We start from the raw sequence: 16,117 nt of genomic DNA, 5'->3' as shown, positions 1-16,117 counted from the left end.
ATAACTCTTAAAATAATTCATAATAATTATTATATACATATATATTTATTTATTGCATAGGAGTTCGGTTCTCGATTTGGTTCGGTTCTATACAAATTTGATCCAAGAACCGAACCAAATTGATCGGTTCTCCATTTTTGTAATCCGGAACTGAACCGCAACTTGTTCCAAACCAAACCAAACCACCCCAAAACCATCGGTTTGGTTCGGTTCTCGATTTGAACCGGACCAAGTTGCACCCCTAGTACATATATTTCTTGTTAGTATATATAGTATAAACCTCTTGCTATTTTTCTATTGTCATGTTCTTTAATCCAACATTTTTGCCACATTCAATAATCGGTTGTCAACAACCATTTTTTAAGTATAGATTTGAGGATCATTAATTAGTAAAAACATTAAAATTTTGAGAGTTGGCCTTATTAGGATATTATCTCAAATTCTATGGATCTAGTTAATAGTAGCTAATTGAAGTAGAAGGTACAACATCGCCCGAATTAATCCATACACAAAAACCTTACGATGGAGTGATATTCCAATTTCAACTGCTTGGATTGTGTGCATAAACAAAGGACAAGAAAAAGTTGTGTGGCAATAGAAATTCTCTCTTTCTTTCTTTTAGATTTCGATTTGCTAGATTTAGGATTTTATATGAGCCTATTCTTAATTTGTAAAAAACAGTTGAAGTTCTTTGAATGTGATAACTTGAAATAAACTTTTGTAATATTTGAATGATGTGTTTTATTCTTTAATTAGGGTGCGATAAATAATTATAAATTGGAGTGTAAGAAGTAAAAGTTGGGTTGCCAATAGAATCTCTCTAAATGATGTATACACATACCTCATACAAATTTAAAATTTAAAATTCGATTATGGGAATTAGTTTCCATAACCTGATTCTGAAAATCCGAATTAAAATTAAGAAAGTTTTGTTTACTTATCATTGGGAGACAGCCCTCTGTACCATGGATGAGAAAGAGAGAATGCTACTTGGGTTTGGTTTGATCTGGGGGTAACGGTTTTAAAACAGGGTTCGGTTCGGGTTTGGGTTCGGTCCGGTCTGGAGTCAAATCGAACTCGAACCGATTTTCCGTGGCTTTGGTTCTGTCCAAACCCAAACCGGTTCGATCCTCAATTTCGATCCGGTTTTCGGGTCACGTGTAAAATGTACATCCCTACTCTCTCCTCTCCACTTCGATAAATACCCAACAAAACCCAATCTCCATGGCTTACTCCAAAATGATTTCTATGTTGTCTCCATTACCAATTGCTGCAAACAAAACCCAACGACTAAGTATTACTGAAAACAAAACCAAACAACTATCCAAAACAACTGTGACACTTCCTCGCATCTCTGTTGCCTACAAACAGAACATTAACCATGAGAACAGCTTGGTTTCTAGACCCTCTCAAGACTACATGGCAAGCAGTTCTTCATCTCTTTACATGTAGACAATTAATTAGTTATGCTTCTTTGTTTATCTATATGTGCTTGTGATTCTTATATGTTCTTCCATAGATGTTTAATTAGTTAGTGTTTCGTGTTTCATGTTTGACATTCGACATTTTGTTTGATTATGTAGGATGGGTATCGCTTAAAAATAAAGGAAGTTCGATGTCTACTTCATAATACAGACAACCCATTAGAGCGCTTGATTATGATTGATACCCTCCAACACTTAGCCATTGATTACCATTTCCAGAAGGACATAGACACAATCTTAAGTAGGCAGTACCGAAGATTTATGGCTAGTCATGGTTTTATTGGCATCCGTGATAGTAACCATTTGTATAATGTTTCACTTTGTTTTCGGTTACTGAGACAAGAAGGGTACCATTTATCTTCAGGTAGGATGTGTTTCTATATCACCATATATTTGGTAAACATTGCTAAAGAGAAACTTACTAACTGTTTTGTTTGAGACAGATGTGTTTAACAACTTCAAGGACAAGGATGGGAAATTTAAACTATCATTAAGTGAAGACTTACAAGGAATGATGGGTTTATATGAAGCTTCACAACTTGGTGTAGAAGGAGAAGATATACTAGATGAGGCTAATGCCTTTGCTAGCAATCATCTTAATGCTTGGGTGACAAAGTTGGATGAACATCAATCTGAAGTGGTTAAGGATACCTTGGAGCATCCCTATCACAAGAGCTTGGCAAGGTTCAAAGCCAAACAATATATCAAAAATTTCGAAAGAACATATGGAAAAAATGGTATCCTACAGGAACTTGCGCAAATGGATTTCAACATTGTTCAATCCCTACATCAAACAGAACTCTTACAAATTTCTAAGTAAGAAAATATGGTTTATATGTGATATATTTTGTTTGATATTAATTGATAGGAATTTTTACGAAAATGTGATCGACTTTTGACTAAATTACGATTCCGTTCATTTTAATTACCAAAAAGTGAACGTGAAGATCTCACACATTATCAAGTGACGATCTCACAGTTTAAAGTGACAATCTCACAGGTTTACTAATTTTAGCTAGCGGGATCGTCACTATATAAACCAGCCAGATTGCCATTTCGGGAAAAGAAAAACAGAGAAATTGTCTGTTTAAACCTGAGAGACCATCTATTGAAAAACCGGTGATCTCGCACGTTCAAGTTCGGGAATTAAAATGCATGGTTAACTGGAATAGTAATTTCTTCAAACTCAGCTCACGAAATAATAGATAAAGTTTTACAAGCATTTATTTGCATATTTGGACCTCCGCTTGGTCTTTATGGGACCTTCTTTCCTCCAACCTCGGATCTTGCTGCATTGCATAATATATCATACATTCTGATATTATTCTTCCTCAAATTAATTAGGTGGTGGAGAGACCTGGGTCTGGCACAGGAACTGAAGTTTGCCAGAGATCAACCAGTTAAATGGCACATGTGGTCCGTGGCGACACTCAGCAATCCTAGTTTTTCCGAGCAAAGAATTGAGCTCACAAAGCCTATCTCGCTTATCTACTTAATGGATGACATTTTCGATGTATATGGGACACTGGATGAACTTCTTCTCTTTACAGAAGCAATTAATAAGTAAGAAATACCAAATTTAATTATCTTACTACTTACATAAAAATACTCTTTAATTAAAATAAATTAACGATTTGATGAATGAAATACAGATGGAAACTCACTGAAATTGGGCACCTACCAGATTACATGAAGGTATTTTTAAAGGCTATCTTTGAAATAACTGATGAGATTAGTTACAAGGTCCTAAGGAAATATGGATGGAACCCTTCAGATTCACTACGAAAAGTGGTAACTATAATTTATGTGAATTAAAATGGAATTTGATTTTATAGATCCTATTTCAAGTGCCCAAAATCTAACAAACGTTTGTTAATCTTATTGTTTCAGTGGATGAATCTTTGCAACGCATTTCTTGTGGAAGCGAAATGGTTTGCCTCGGGACACTTGCCAAAAGCTGAGGAGTACTTGAAGAATGGAATCATCAGCTCAGGAGTGCATGTTGTGTTTGTTCACATTTTCTTTCTTCTTGGTGAAGGTATAACCAAGGAGTTTGTAGATCTGGTGGGCAGTCTTCCAGGCATAATATCTTGCCCCGCGACTATTCTTCGCCTTTGGGATGACTTGGGAAGTGCCAAGGTAAGAAAATCTTTGGTTACTCTTAGCTCTTACCATGAAACACATGCACTTAAAATTGCAACTATGGCCAGGAGTCATAGTGTCCTTTCGGACAACAACCTTTCAAAAAAAGTGTCCTTTCAGTTGTTTTGAGAATAAAATTACATTCTCTGATGCCAACATTACAAACCACCGTAACTATTATCGTGGTTAATTTCAATATAGGGATCGAGGGTTATCATGCCGCAATTTACTGATCAATAAAAAGAAAAAGAAAAAAAAAAAACATTGTGAGGCCTCTGATGTTGACACGCCACCAAATGAAAAATATAAGGACACAGATATTTCCTTCCTTGTCCACCACATGATTGAGCTTTTTTAAAAATATCAGTGTTTGGACTGATTGACAGGATGAGAACCAAGAAGGCTTTGATGGGTCATACATAGATTGCTACATGAAGGAACATGGATGCTCAACAGTTGAAAATGCCCGAGAACAAGTCTTCTTTTTGATTTCAAATGAATGGAAAAGATTGAACAAAGAATGCCTGTCACCGAATCCTTTCTCGCGATCTATCAGAAAAGCTTCACTCAATACTGCGAGGATGGTCAGTCTGATGTACAATTACGATGACAATCAACGACTCCCAACCCTTGAAGAGCATATTAAATCATTGCTTTATTAAAGTATGAACTTACAAATAATAATAAAAATATACTAATGGTACAAGCAATGGTTTTGAGAGTTTTGGGATTGATGGGTATACGAGTGAAGCCAAGTTAATAACTTGTATTTTGTATACATGTTTGAGTATGCAAAGAATTACAAGAGGGCATCAAGAAACTTCACATAAATAAATAAAGAAATATTACTTTGATAAGAGAATAAAATCTCTTAAGTGCATGTTATCTTTCTCTTGTGCTGCCCTTGCATCCAATAGGCTTGATATATCTTGCAGATGTGTTGTTCTTGGACCCATTCCTTGGCACAAGAACATGTACTTAGAGTCTTAGACACCTCAATCTTGAGGAAGAAGTGAATAGATCATAAGTCCTTCATTGCAAATTCTTGCTCAATCGAATGAATAAATAATTGCATGACCTCCTCCATCACCAGTTAAAAAATTATGCCATCAATGTAGAGGACCAAAGCTAGCATCCCTTTTGCCACAAAATGAACCCCATAACCTAGAAAATTAGTTGAAACACTCGAAATAGGATCGAGAAATCTGTTTCAATCCATAAAGAGCTGCGTTTAACTGCAAAATTGATGAGGGAAACTAGGGTTAACAAATCCCTAGAGCCATTAAGTAAATGATGCTGAAAGTTATTTTTACGTGTAACTGGATAATACAACGTTGTCAATTAGTGGATGTGTTGAGAAAAAGCCAATTAGTAATAATTTTCACCATGGGTCGAGTATTTTATTATGGTGTGTCAAGATCAACTGAATCATGTAGGTGATGTAGTTACGATAGTGGGTACCTTTCTCTATATGTGTATTTCAGCCATCACAAACCCTTCTCCTTACATGTCTATCTAACATATCTTTCAACACGTTTGATGCATTTCATCAAGCATGTCATATACACACCTTTTTTTTTTTACTCTTTCCTAATCTCATGTCCATTACACGTTCCCACTCATCTTCTAAAACCCTTAACCTCTCCTCGCACGTGTCAAAAATCCCTCCATCTTAATTGTATGTGAATCTCGCATCATGTCCATGCCTGCAATCAAACCCTCCACGATTCTTGATTTCAAGGCCTCTGTGTTCAAGAAGAAAGTCATTCATGTTGGCACACGTGGCTTTCATACCTCCTCCCATGTTGATTGGATGATGCCGCTCCAATTTAGATCAAGTGCAACTTTTCAAGTTCTCATATTTGGAGCCTTTCATCGCTTCATCTACTATTTGACCTTACATATCTGATCCAACAGTCCACACCAACTTTGGGTTTGATTTGTTGTGTCGCACAGACATCTATCTCAATACATATCACAACTTTGTTAGGCCTATAGTCTTACAACTGCAGGCCCATTACCTTTCTATCCACCTTTATTTGTGCAAGAAGACAAAAAAAATTAATAAAAAAATCCACTACTATCACTTATGGGTACAAGGAAGGCCCAAAGTCCATTGGCTCCAGATGAGCCCAATCAGAGCCATTGCCAATGATCAAGCCTCCGAAGGAGCTGGCATTGAGCACGTTCAATGGTCCATTGCAGACCATCTCGTTGTTTTATTATTCTCAGATTAAAATCCGTTAGGTATCGGTGTAGCCTAAACCAAAAATTGGCCCAATCGAGATCCATTCGAGTTGAATGTATCACTCCTCGTTTTCTACACACAGGGATATATTGTCACTTATCTTTATTAGACAACAATCCAGTTTAATTCTTCATCTCTATCGAGGACACGAAATTAGCAATCAAATTCAACAAATTAATAGAGATATCAACCTAACATGATCGATGTTTTCGTCTACCTATCGACAATCACATCATTACACAAGGGCCTTAATTTTATGTAATCAATCACACATTTCTCAATCAAAGGAACATGCAATTGCAGCAAGGTATTAGCATAGTAGATATATATGTAGTATTTTATTATGAGGTTCCATTAACCGAATGCATGTAGTTATTGGCTATTTAATATTCACTTCATCTCAAATCTTCACATCAATGATGTAGCTCACAAAGGAATTTAATTAGTCTCTAGAACAATATTAATGCTTGGTAATGTGGCTATAGCATAACGGAAAACACAAATCTGAGCTCAACATGAACCCATCTGAACTCGACTCAGGCTTGTCCGGATTATACCTGCTAGAGGTTTAGTCTCAACCAAGCCTACTTGTTCAAAACCCTAAAGATCAGCATATATATAGGTGTTATGCTTGGTGAAACTAACTTGCCCATAATTGACCTAAGAGTTAATGTTACTGTAGACACCCCATTTTTACACTCGCCTGATTAATCAACTCGTCAACCCGATCGCAATGATTCCCAATGATGGATGTGTATTCCATTGCTTTATTTTGTTACCATATGTGTTTCAGAAATCTGGATAAGGTATCTCGAACTGACAAAACCTTAGAAACCACGCTACGCTAAGAAAATACGACCTCAGAAACATAGAAATCATCATCTTGTAGATAAAAAAGAAGCTTCACAATAAAAATCACTAAAAATGATCAAATTACCAAAATACCCCTAACCTCAAAACAACCTTAGAGCCTACGTTACGCTTAGGAAAACTCTCTCAAACACATAAAACAACAAATCGAAATCAAATAAATCATTTCACCAATTTAACAGAATTCGACAAAATTACGAAAATGCCCCTCATTAAGTTCACAACCATTTCATACAAAAAATTTCCTAAATAACAAAAACTAATATTTCCATTGAATTCCTTACGAAAAATCGATTCTAAAACATCCTAGAACATTAAAAATCAACTTGAAACGTGAAAAGTCCTCTCCGGGGGCAAAACGGTAATTTCACAATTTTCATAATTAAAAAATTCGAAATTAATAAATAAAACATTAAATAATTAAAGTGAAACATTAATGAAATTAATTTAAAATTTTGAACCAGAGAAATCGATCAATCGGATTTTCAAGTAAAATTGTTGAGGGTTCGTGAGATATTTCTTTAAGGACCCCTCCATTTGGGGGTCCAAAGAATTAAAGATATTTTAGAAGGGGGGTTCTCTAAAAATCAAAGTAAATCAAGCAAGACTGAAGTCAAGGTATTAAAGTCAATCAAGTGAGACTGAAGTCAAAATTAAAGTCAATTAAGCAAGACTAAAGTCAAGATATTAAAAGTCAATCAATTAAGACTAAAGTCAAAACATTAAAAGTCAATCAAATAAGACCAAAAGTCATAATAGAATTCTAATTAAATAATAACTCTATCTAATAGAGTTCTAACTTAAAAACAATTCTACCTAAAACAATTCTAATTAAAACACAATTCTACCTAAAACAAGTCCAACTAAAACACAACTCTAATTAAATACTAACTCTATCCAAATCAACCCCTAAAAAAATCTATAAATAGAGGTGCTCACACCCTATTTTCGTATCAAAAAATAAACACTAAGAGAAATAGGTCTAAAAGCCCCCCTAGCCTCCCATAAGCCCTAGTTTTGGAGTCCCAACTCCTTACCTAACATCTCTCCTTCAATTTTAGCCTAGAAAACACCTAAAAGCCCTCCAAAACACCCCCAAATCCGTAACAAACTTGAAGAGTTCAGATCAAAAAACAAGGAGATACCTTCATCTCGGAGATTCGAAATCAAATCCGGAAACAGAACGAAGCAAGGGAGTACAGTACAAGGAGCTATTTTTGTCAGATCTAAGGGAGCAAAATCATTGCTATCGGAAAGGTATAAAATTTTTTATTTTTTTTTTATCTAGGTTTTTAGCAATGTAATTTATTTGGGAAGTTAGTAGAGACCGGCTTAGGCCGGGCGGGGTTGGTGCCTAACACCTTCCAATCCCGTAACGTGATCCCCGAACTCTTTTTCTTTTTCGTAGATTAGTTTACCTTTTTTAGAGTCAGTTTGGTTCCTAGACCTCAATAACTAGGTGGCGACTCCCAAACCTCAACGGGTCAAAAGCGGATCCGCGCACCCTGCGGATCGAGGGCGCTTTCAGTTACCACTATAGCCCTTCTGATACATCATAACTCCCAAAACATTGAATGTCCTCTAAAAGCATTAAAATGATTATATTACAAATTTAAGGGGAAATCCCTAAAAATTTACAAGTCTTATGTGAGATAACTTGAGCTTATCTCCCATAAGAGATTTTCTAGCTACCAAAGGCATACTAGACTCAATTGTAAAGCTATCTGAGGAGGTCACGTAACAGCTATACTTTTCTTTTCTTGAAAATTATGATTATTAATAAAAATAATTATCTTAGTTAATCATACTATTTTCCTTCTCTCTTTAAATTTGCTTATAATTTTATGTATAACAACTTTTGAAACGCACTTTTTGGAAAAATAATTATAAATTTTTAGTTCTTTTACACGTCACTTATCTTTTTATAAACCCTTACCAATACTAAATTATCTAATATTAACAAGGAATGCATTAACCCGACCAACCCGAACGACCCAACCAACCCAACTTAGTTGGGATTCTAAGCATTTCATGTCCGAGGTCAAGTTGGGCAAGGGCACAGGTTACTTTTTGTCAAGTTTGCATTGGGAGCTGTTTGATCCCCAACCCACCCAAGTTGCAGCACTATAGAATACTGAATGTGACTCAAATATCTTCTCCTTCCACCCGTAGTAAAAATTCCTTAATTTTTCTTCCCAAAATCAATCTTCTTAAGAATCTTATGATAAAATATTTTTCACATATTAAATCTTAGAAGCATGATAAAACGACACACTAAATAGTACGTGGCTGATGTGGCAAATGCACAGAACCATGGATCTTTTACTTCGGGATACACAAGGAAAAAAGATCTATGGCTATGTGCACTTGCCATGTCAGTCGTGTATTATTTAGCGTGTCGCTTTATCATTATTCGAAATCTTATCTTCAATCCATTATTTTCAACCTATCCTTAACCATTTGTAAAAAGACCTATATATTTATGTCCAAAATTCTATCCTTTTTTTGATCTTAGCTAAAAATCTATTTGATTTTTATTCATCAAATCCAATCATCTACAAGCTCTTCAACTTTTATTGTAAATTATTTTTAATTTATTCAATCGTATATTTTCAATCCATTATTTTGAACTTAGCATGTAAACATAGATGAGTAGGTAGAATCATTGAACCAAAGAAATGAGTACTCTAATGTCTGCCGCATGAGAAGGTTTGTAAAAAAGCCCTGGGATTTTTACCTAAAATTACATGCTTTATTTACTTCTCCAAAAAATTGTTTAGAGGTTCAACGAGATAGTATCTTAAAGTTGAAGATGAGAGTAAAATTTTCTTTTACCCAAAAGACTCAAAATGATTGATTTTGAGAAGAAAAGTCAAAGGATTTGTTTCCTAGAGATTGAAGTCAAGGGCATTTAGGTCAATTTTTATTAGGCTATTACAGAAGGCATGAATCAAAGGGCATGTCATCAATTTGAATATCTCAAATATTCACTAAAACGTGAAGGGATAATTCTAAATCACCCTAATCTACCTTGAGAGAGAGAGAGCGAGTTGTTATTAGCACACCGATTTTTACTTATAACACTCATAATTTCTAGATGCATAGATGCAGATAACTTATACCCTAGGGGCAATTAAGATGCATTAAATACAACTCCAAAATTTATTTTTCAACATAAGTGCCCTCAAATAAAATTTCCTTCAAGATATACCCATAAATGCATATTTCGAGGCGTTTTATAAAAGAAAAATGTTGAATTGACTAAAAAAATACTAAACTCACATGTTAGTGCGCACAAAATTATTGATTTTTTTCTCGAGATTTTTTTTCTTGTGTCTCGAGAAAAAAAATTACAGTTCTATGCACACTGCTCCATCAACTGAGTGTCTTTTTAAGTCAGTTTAGAACACTCTTTATAAAATGCTCTTAACACCTTGAACAAAACCTATTTTTTTACCCATTAAAACTGTAAAGCAGGATGGAACACTGCTTCTCACACCAAAACACGGCATCCTTGTCCAATGCATCTCCATAGATGCACACATAAAGAAGGAAAAATCTTTGCGGGCAGCCCACTTCAAAATTTTGAAGAAACCCTATCCATTGAATTACACGTGGCATTTTCAAGGAGGCATTTCAAATTTTCGTGGAAATTTAGTGGTGTGAAATAAATTCAAAATGCCATGTGTCTTGTAATGCGGAGGGTTCCTTCAAAATTTGAAGCAGGGGACTCCATAAAGAAGCTGTTTCCATTCAGTTTTAAAACGATGATATTTTGATTTCATTAAAATGGTAAAAAGAGACACGAATGTAGTTATAAGTTACATGATCATAGATGAGTCTTTCATATAATGTAAAGTAGACATCCTCATTTACATTGAAATTCCTCTCACAACCTCCTAATCAGCTAGGTAGTAAGTCGCACATCATTATTGATAAACTGGGTTTACAGGGCCCCTACATGAACATTACATCATCGAGAATAATTACAGCACATCCTCTACTAGGATTCTCGTCAATTTTTGTGGAACACATGCCACATTCTCGGTTACAAACAAACCCAATCCCATGATAATCCCATTTTGCCAAAAAATGAGCAGCCCTATTAGGTTTAGACATTTTAAGTATATATATCATGCGACTTGACATGTATTACTTAATTGAGCAATGCACACCCCCATACCATTGGGCAGTTGCTTCATCAGTAATAAGCATGTTTAACCCCAGAATCAGGAGATTAATATATATTGAGCCAAGCCTAACACAGCATAATGAACCTAAGTTTGAGCGGAACAGAGATTTACTGTTAGAAAATTTTTGTGCTATGATGAACCAATGGCATGACACAACGTGTATTGAAAAAGCAAGCATGATTGGTTGATGGAGAGAAAATTACGGGAAAAATTTATGAGCGGTTATATTAAGATTTTGGATTTCACTTATTTTTTAAATACATGTGGCAACATCCTATTGGCTCATCAACTTAACGAAGAAATTTCTTAACAGAAAATCTCTGTTCACTTGTGCGAAGAATACCAACTAACATATTCCAAATTTGAGATCAAACTAAATCTAAGGTAAATATTTTTAGACCTACATCTCTAGAACCCATATTAGTAAAGCCTATATTTGCTTCCTAGTGATGTTATATCTAATGGATGCCACCTTCGAATGATGTTGGGTGATGCTCACCTCCTGATGTTTGTGTTGTCAGACGCTTATTTGCTTCCTAGTGATGTTATATCTAATGGATGCCACCTTCGAATGATGTTGGGTGATGCTCACCTCCTGATGTTTGTGTCGTCAGACACTTATTTGCTTCCTAGTGTGTACAGCTTGCCTTCTCAGGTGTTCATCTCATTAGATGTTTTTTCTTTCAATCGCTCCCCTCCCAAATGTAGGTCTTTCAAGAAGTGAGAACACTATTGCCTGACTCATATCACTCTTTGTCTTCATGCTAGATGTCATTGGCATTGTTCATCTATATATGGATCACTCATGTGTTCTTCCAAATGGAATGATCTAGACCCTTTTTGAAAGGACCTCTAAATCGACGACCTTGACTAAAAAGGTCCCAATTAGGCCAGTAGTTGATAGACTAATGTCATACATGGACTGATCATGAGTGAGGTGGAAAATTAATACATCCAACATGAGGTGGGGGGGTGGAAAGAAAGGTGGGTTTTGAAGTTAAGAGATTATTTGAACTGTTTCATCTTGATTCAACACATTTTATCTTAGAACTCCATTAAATCGCAAGGCATTGGATGAAAGAAGACCATTTTAGTCATTTCAAACCCCTTTGTCCAGTAATAGGATTTTAAGGTAACAAAAGAGGGGACTCATTTTTTTAGCCCTAAACTCATCCTCTCTCTCTCTCTCTCTCTCTCTCTCTCTCTCTCTCTCACACACACACACACACACATGGGACTTCATCTCCTTCATGTTCTTACCATTTAACTTGTGTAATAGCCTAGAATGATCACTTAATTTCTTGGCCGGTATGCGAGGTATCAATCTATAGACCCCTACCTTTGTCATTTGATCATCTAGAGCCTCATCCCCATTTACACAAGTCTATGTTAATTTATAGGAAAATTGATTGCACAAGACACTACATTCGACACTGAGATGATGTGGAGGTGTGTACGAAACCATAAATGCATTTTCTCGAGAAACAAGTGAAAAGCATCAACGTTTCTGTGTGTACCTCCACATCAGCTTAGTGTTGAATGCAATGTCCTACACAATTACTCTAGGACAACTCTAATTTATATCATGAATGAAAAAGGGGGTAAATTCAATGCCAAGATCCATCAAATTTACCCATTTTTTTCATGTAGTGTTTAAAAGGGTCGCATTGAATTTATTCTTTTTTTCACGTAGTGTCCATCAAACGTACTAGATTAGTTTTCATACCTCTATTTTGTGCAGTTTGCTGATGTTATTTATCTATAGGGATGTTAACACTAATTCATTAGGGGTATTTATAGTAGTTTTCTATTCTTTTTTTTCCCTCATTAGGGGTATTTATAGTAGTTTTCTATTTTTTTTTTCCCTTTTAAGCATAGTGAAAACGATGCCTGATTTTGGATTTTTCACATGACTTCACATATTGTGATCGATTTCATGCTTCAGGATTGCAAGTTGGAGATTTTTCAACCGCATTTTCTATTGATTCACATTCATTGGTCCTTGCCCCATTTGTTCTTAGATATTTTCTTTTGTGTACCAAATGTGCTTTTCTTATCATATTAAGTAGTATCATTAATGACCTGTTGGTACTCACACAACCCCCAAATACTCGTGGATGTTGATAAATGCAGCTACTTTTCCACCAATACTTTTCAAGGGAAAGTTCTAAAAATTCCCTAATTTTTTGGTAGCAAATTAATAGCCCATTTAGTAAACATTTTATTTATTAATGGCCCCCTAGGCCAGTTCCATTGGTGAGATCGATGATTCAATTTGTCAATCACAAGGTGAAAAAAAACTCAAATTTGACGGCCTTGGGCTGTCAAATTTCATAAAATTTGACGGACCAAGAGATCAAATTGGCATCAATTTTTTTTTTTTTTTTTTCAACGGTCCTAGACAATCAAAATTCAGTTTCTAAAATTCGTGGGCTTGGCCCGTCAATTTTTTTGTTGAATTTTCCAATTTTCACATGGTGAATAATGACAATTCAAATCATTGAGATCAACCATTTACCCAATCGTTGAGAATGATGTTTTACAACTGTCAAGATCAATGATTGTAAATCATCGATCTCAACGTTTGAACATGAATCGTCGACATCAAACATTCAAATTGTTCATCTCATTACAATTTGAATGGTTGATACCAACAATATGAGTTCACCATTTTATTGGGGCAAGGGGGCACTAAGAAAGGAAGATTTTACTACCTGGGTTGTTAAGATTCCACCCCAAAACTTGGTGCACTTAGAAAGATGTCCCTACCATGTGATCTATCAAGTAATTTCCACTAATTTGAATGGGATAAAGATTTTTCTAAGAATAATGCTGAAGTGACCTCAAGATTGTACCTTGCATAGCACATCCTGACATGAAAGTGTATAGGAAGCATAGATGCTTTTCATCAAGATACGAGTGAAAAAGCATTTATGGTTCCTATACACTTTCACGTCACGATGTGCGATATGAGGTACAATCTTGAGGTCACTCCAGCACGAATCTTTTTCTAACAATGCATATACGTGTACCGAAATCCTAAACTGACTCTATGCAACACTGCCCCCGCACAGCGCTGATGTTGTGGTGTACAGAATCATATATTTCCTCGAGATACGAGTTGTGTGAACTCAAGGAAAATCGATGGTTCCCTGCACAAACAATGTTGTAGGATGTCAGTGTAGCACCAACCACAAGTCGTTGGATGAATAAAGCACTATAATTAATGACTTCATAACTAAAGAAATGAAGCAATTAATCGTGCATATAAATATCTGATCACAATTTGAGTACCATTATTACCCATTACTTGCACTACTACTTCACCCGCACAATGAGTTCATCTTTGATTTGTTCATCAAAAAGTAAAGAACAACATGATGAAGTGGTCCGCAGATCTGCGAATTATCACCCTAGTGTTTGGGGTGACTACTTCCTCCACTTCTCTTTCACAGAGAACATAGTAAGTAACTGAGTGTACCATCTCACCTTTTTATTTCCATAGAATTTCAAATAAAATCAGCATTGGACTTCAAATAATATTACTTAAATTTTTTTGAGATGACTTAGGAGCTTAATCTTTATAACTACAAGTATGATAACTAAGGGAATGAAAATTCTCCATCTATTTTAATTTGAAGAATTAATAATTTTTATCATTCTCACACACGCAGACATCATCAGCTAAAGAGCGAGTTGAAATACTGAAGGAACAGGTGAAGAAGCTGCTATGCCATGCTGCCAAGAAACCCCTCAAACAAATGAGCTTAATCAACACCCTCCAACGTCTCGGTGTGGCATATCACTTCAAAGTGGAGATCAAAGAAGCATTACAACTCATATATGATGCCCATAATAAACATGATGATAATGGTGATAATGGTGATGATAATTTATATACTGTTGCTCTTCGGTTTTGGCTTCTAAGACAACAAGGATATAATGTGTCTTCAGGTAAGTCCATGCATGTCCATTATTATCATCTTTTCCTTTATCCACGTTTCACATGTGTCTTGATGAGCAGAGGTGTGTCTTGTATTCAGTTTGTAAGTACGCAATTTGTTGTGGTCATGCATCGGGTTACAGGGGATCATGCTCTTTTTGGAGATTCAATGGAAATTATTTGTGCACTAAGAAAAATTATGTAATTAATTACGTAGAAGTACAAGTTCTTAACTTCCACCTTAGGTTTTCCATGGTTGAGAGAAAAGAGATTTGAGAGAAGGAGAAGGTTAAATCTCTTAATTTGTAATCCTTCACTTGTGATAGTAAAGACAAATGATCGCTTCCGAGAACGTAGCCCATATATAAAGGGTGATCCTCCTAAATCTGTCCTCACTTTCTGTTTTATTTTGCAGTCTGTGATTCCTATTTTGTATCATATTTTGCTAGATATATCTTGATCAAGAGAATTTTGAATGTGAAGCAGATGTGTTTATGAAGTTCAAGGATGACAATAGTGGCTTCAAACCAGTCTTAATTAATGATGCAAGAGCCATGCTACAATTGTATGAAGCCTCACATCTTGGTGTAGAAGGAGAATATATATTGGACAAAGCGCTTGCTTTCACCGGTACAAACCTAATGACCATGATGAACCATCTAAGCTCCCCTTGTAAGGCACAAGTGGATCATTCACTACAGCTACCGCTTTACAAAGGTATGCCAAGACTAGAGGCGAGACATTATATCTCCGTCTATGAAGATGATATGGCGCGTATTGATTCATTACTAGAGTTTGCCAAGGTCAATTTCAATCTATTACAGTTGTTGCACCAGAGAGAGATAAGGGATGTCTCAAAGTAAGTTCAATAAATGACTAATCAACTTAGCCTGTTTCACAGAGGATTATTTTGGAAAATTGCAATAATGCATACTAAGTTTTCAATTTATAGGTGGTGGAAGGATCTCGACTTCAAATCAAAGCTATAATTTGCTAAAGATAGATTGGTGGAGTGCTACTTTTGGATATTGGGGGTTTATTTTGAACCCCAATATTCCCTTGGTAGACAGTTTTTGACCAAAATTCTCTCTATTACATCTGTAATAGATGACGTTTACGACGTATATGGCACTTAGGAAGAACTTGAGTTATTTACAAATGCAATTGAAAGGTTTGTCCATGGATGATTTACAAGTTAATATCAGTTTTCTTAGTAAGTATAGTTGATTTATTGTGT

At 35.5% G+C, this 16,117-nt stretch overlaps 2 protein-coding genes and 1 long non-coding RNA gene across 3 annotated transcripts; 2 read left to right on the top strand and 1 right to left on the bottom strand.

Annotated features, from left to right (window-relative positions):
* Positions 1-1,233: 1,233 nt before the first annotated feature.
* LOC147387338 ((3S,6E)-nerolidol synthase 1-like) lies at positions 1,234-4,288 on the top strand. The gene is made up of 7 exons (XM_086421879.1): positions 1,234-1,422; positions 1,584-1,848; positions 1,928-2,300; positions 2,829-3,047; positions 3,137-3,275; positions 3,375-3,623; positions 4,013-4,288. Exons 1-7 carry the CDS (start codon positions 1,240-1,242, stop codon positions 4,286-4,288), a joined length of 1,704 nt encoding a protein of 567 aa, XP_086278005.1. The 5' UTR covers positions 1,234-1,239.
* On the bottom strand, positions 4,218-5,574 carry LOC147387337 (uncharacterized). The gene is made up of 2 exons (XR_015171574.1): positions 5,088-5,574; positions 4,218-4,861 (listed from the first exon to the last, which is right to left on the bottom strand). It is a non-coding gene; the product is annotated as an uncharacterized LOC147387337 (long non-coding RNA).
* Positions 5,575-14,271: 8,697 nt separating this feature from the next.
* LOC147387336 ((-)-germacrene D synthase-like) lies at positions 14,272-15,837 on the top strand. The gene is made up of 3 exons (XM_086421561.1): positions 14,272-14,400; positions 14,612-14,891; positions 15,367-15,837. Exons 1-3 carry the CDS (start codon positions 14,272-14,274, stop codon positions 15,741-15,743), a joined length of 786 nt encoding a protein of 261 aa, XP_086277687.1. The 3' UTR covers positions 15,744-15,837.
* The last annotated feature ends 280 nt before the right edge of the window (positions 15,838-16,117 follow it).

Source organism: Akebia trifoliata, chromosome 13 (assembly GCF_017979445.1).
Source record: "Akebia trifoliata isolate Shusen 1 chromosome 13, ASM1797944v1, whole genome shotgun sequence".
Taxonomy (NCBI): Eukaryota; Viridiplantae; Streptophyta; class Magnoliopsida; order Ranunculales; family Lardizabalaceae; genus Akebia; species Akebia trifoliata.
Note: the sequence above shows the minus strand (reverse complement) of the source record. Positions and strands in the feature narration are given on the sequence as shown.

What these genes read in the sequence shown, in the direction of transcription:
- LOC147387338 (XM_086421879.1), top strand. Translation starts at nt 1,240, where the DNA reads ATGATTTCTATGTTGTCTCCATTACCAATTGCTGCAAACAAAACCCAA. An exon ending in TTTACAGAAGCAATTAATAA is followed by an intron (nt 3,048 to 3,136) that starts GTAAGAAATACC and finishes AATGAAATACAG; the next exon opens with ATGGAAACTCACTGAAATTG. An exon ending in ATGACTTGGGAAGTGCCAAG is followed by an intron (nt 3,624 to 4,012) that starts GTAAGAAAATCT and finishes ACTGATTGACAG; the next exon opens with GATGAGAACCAAGAAGGCTT.
- LOC147387336 (XM_086421561.1), top strand. Translation starts at nt 14,272, where the DNA reads ATGAGTTCATCTTTGATTTGTTCATCAAAAAGTAAAGAACAACATGAT. An exon ending in TCTCTTTCACAGAGAACATA is followed by an intron (nt 14,401 to 14,611) that starts GTAAGTAACTGA and finishes TCACACACGCAG; the next exon opens with ACATCATCAGCTAAAGAGCG. An exon ending in AGGATATAATGTGTCTTCAG is followed by an intron (nt 14,892 to 15,366) that starts GTAAGTCCATGC and finishes AATGTGAAGCAG; the next exon opens with ATGTGTTTATGAAGTTCAAG.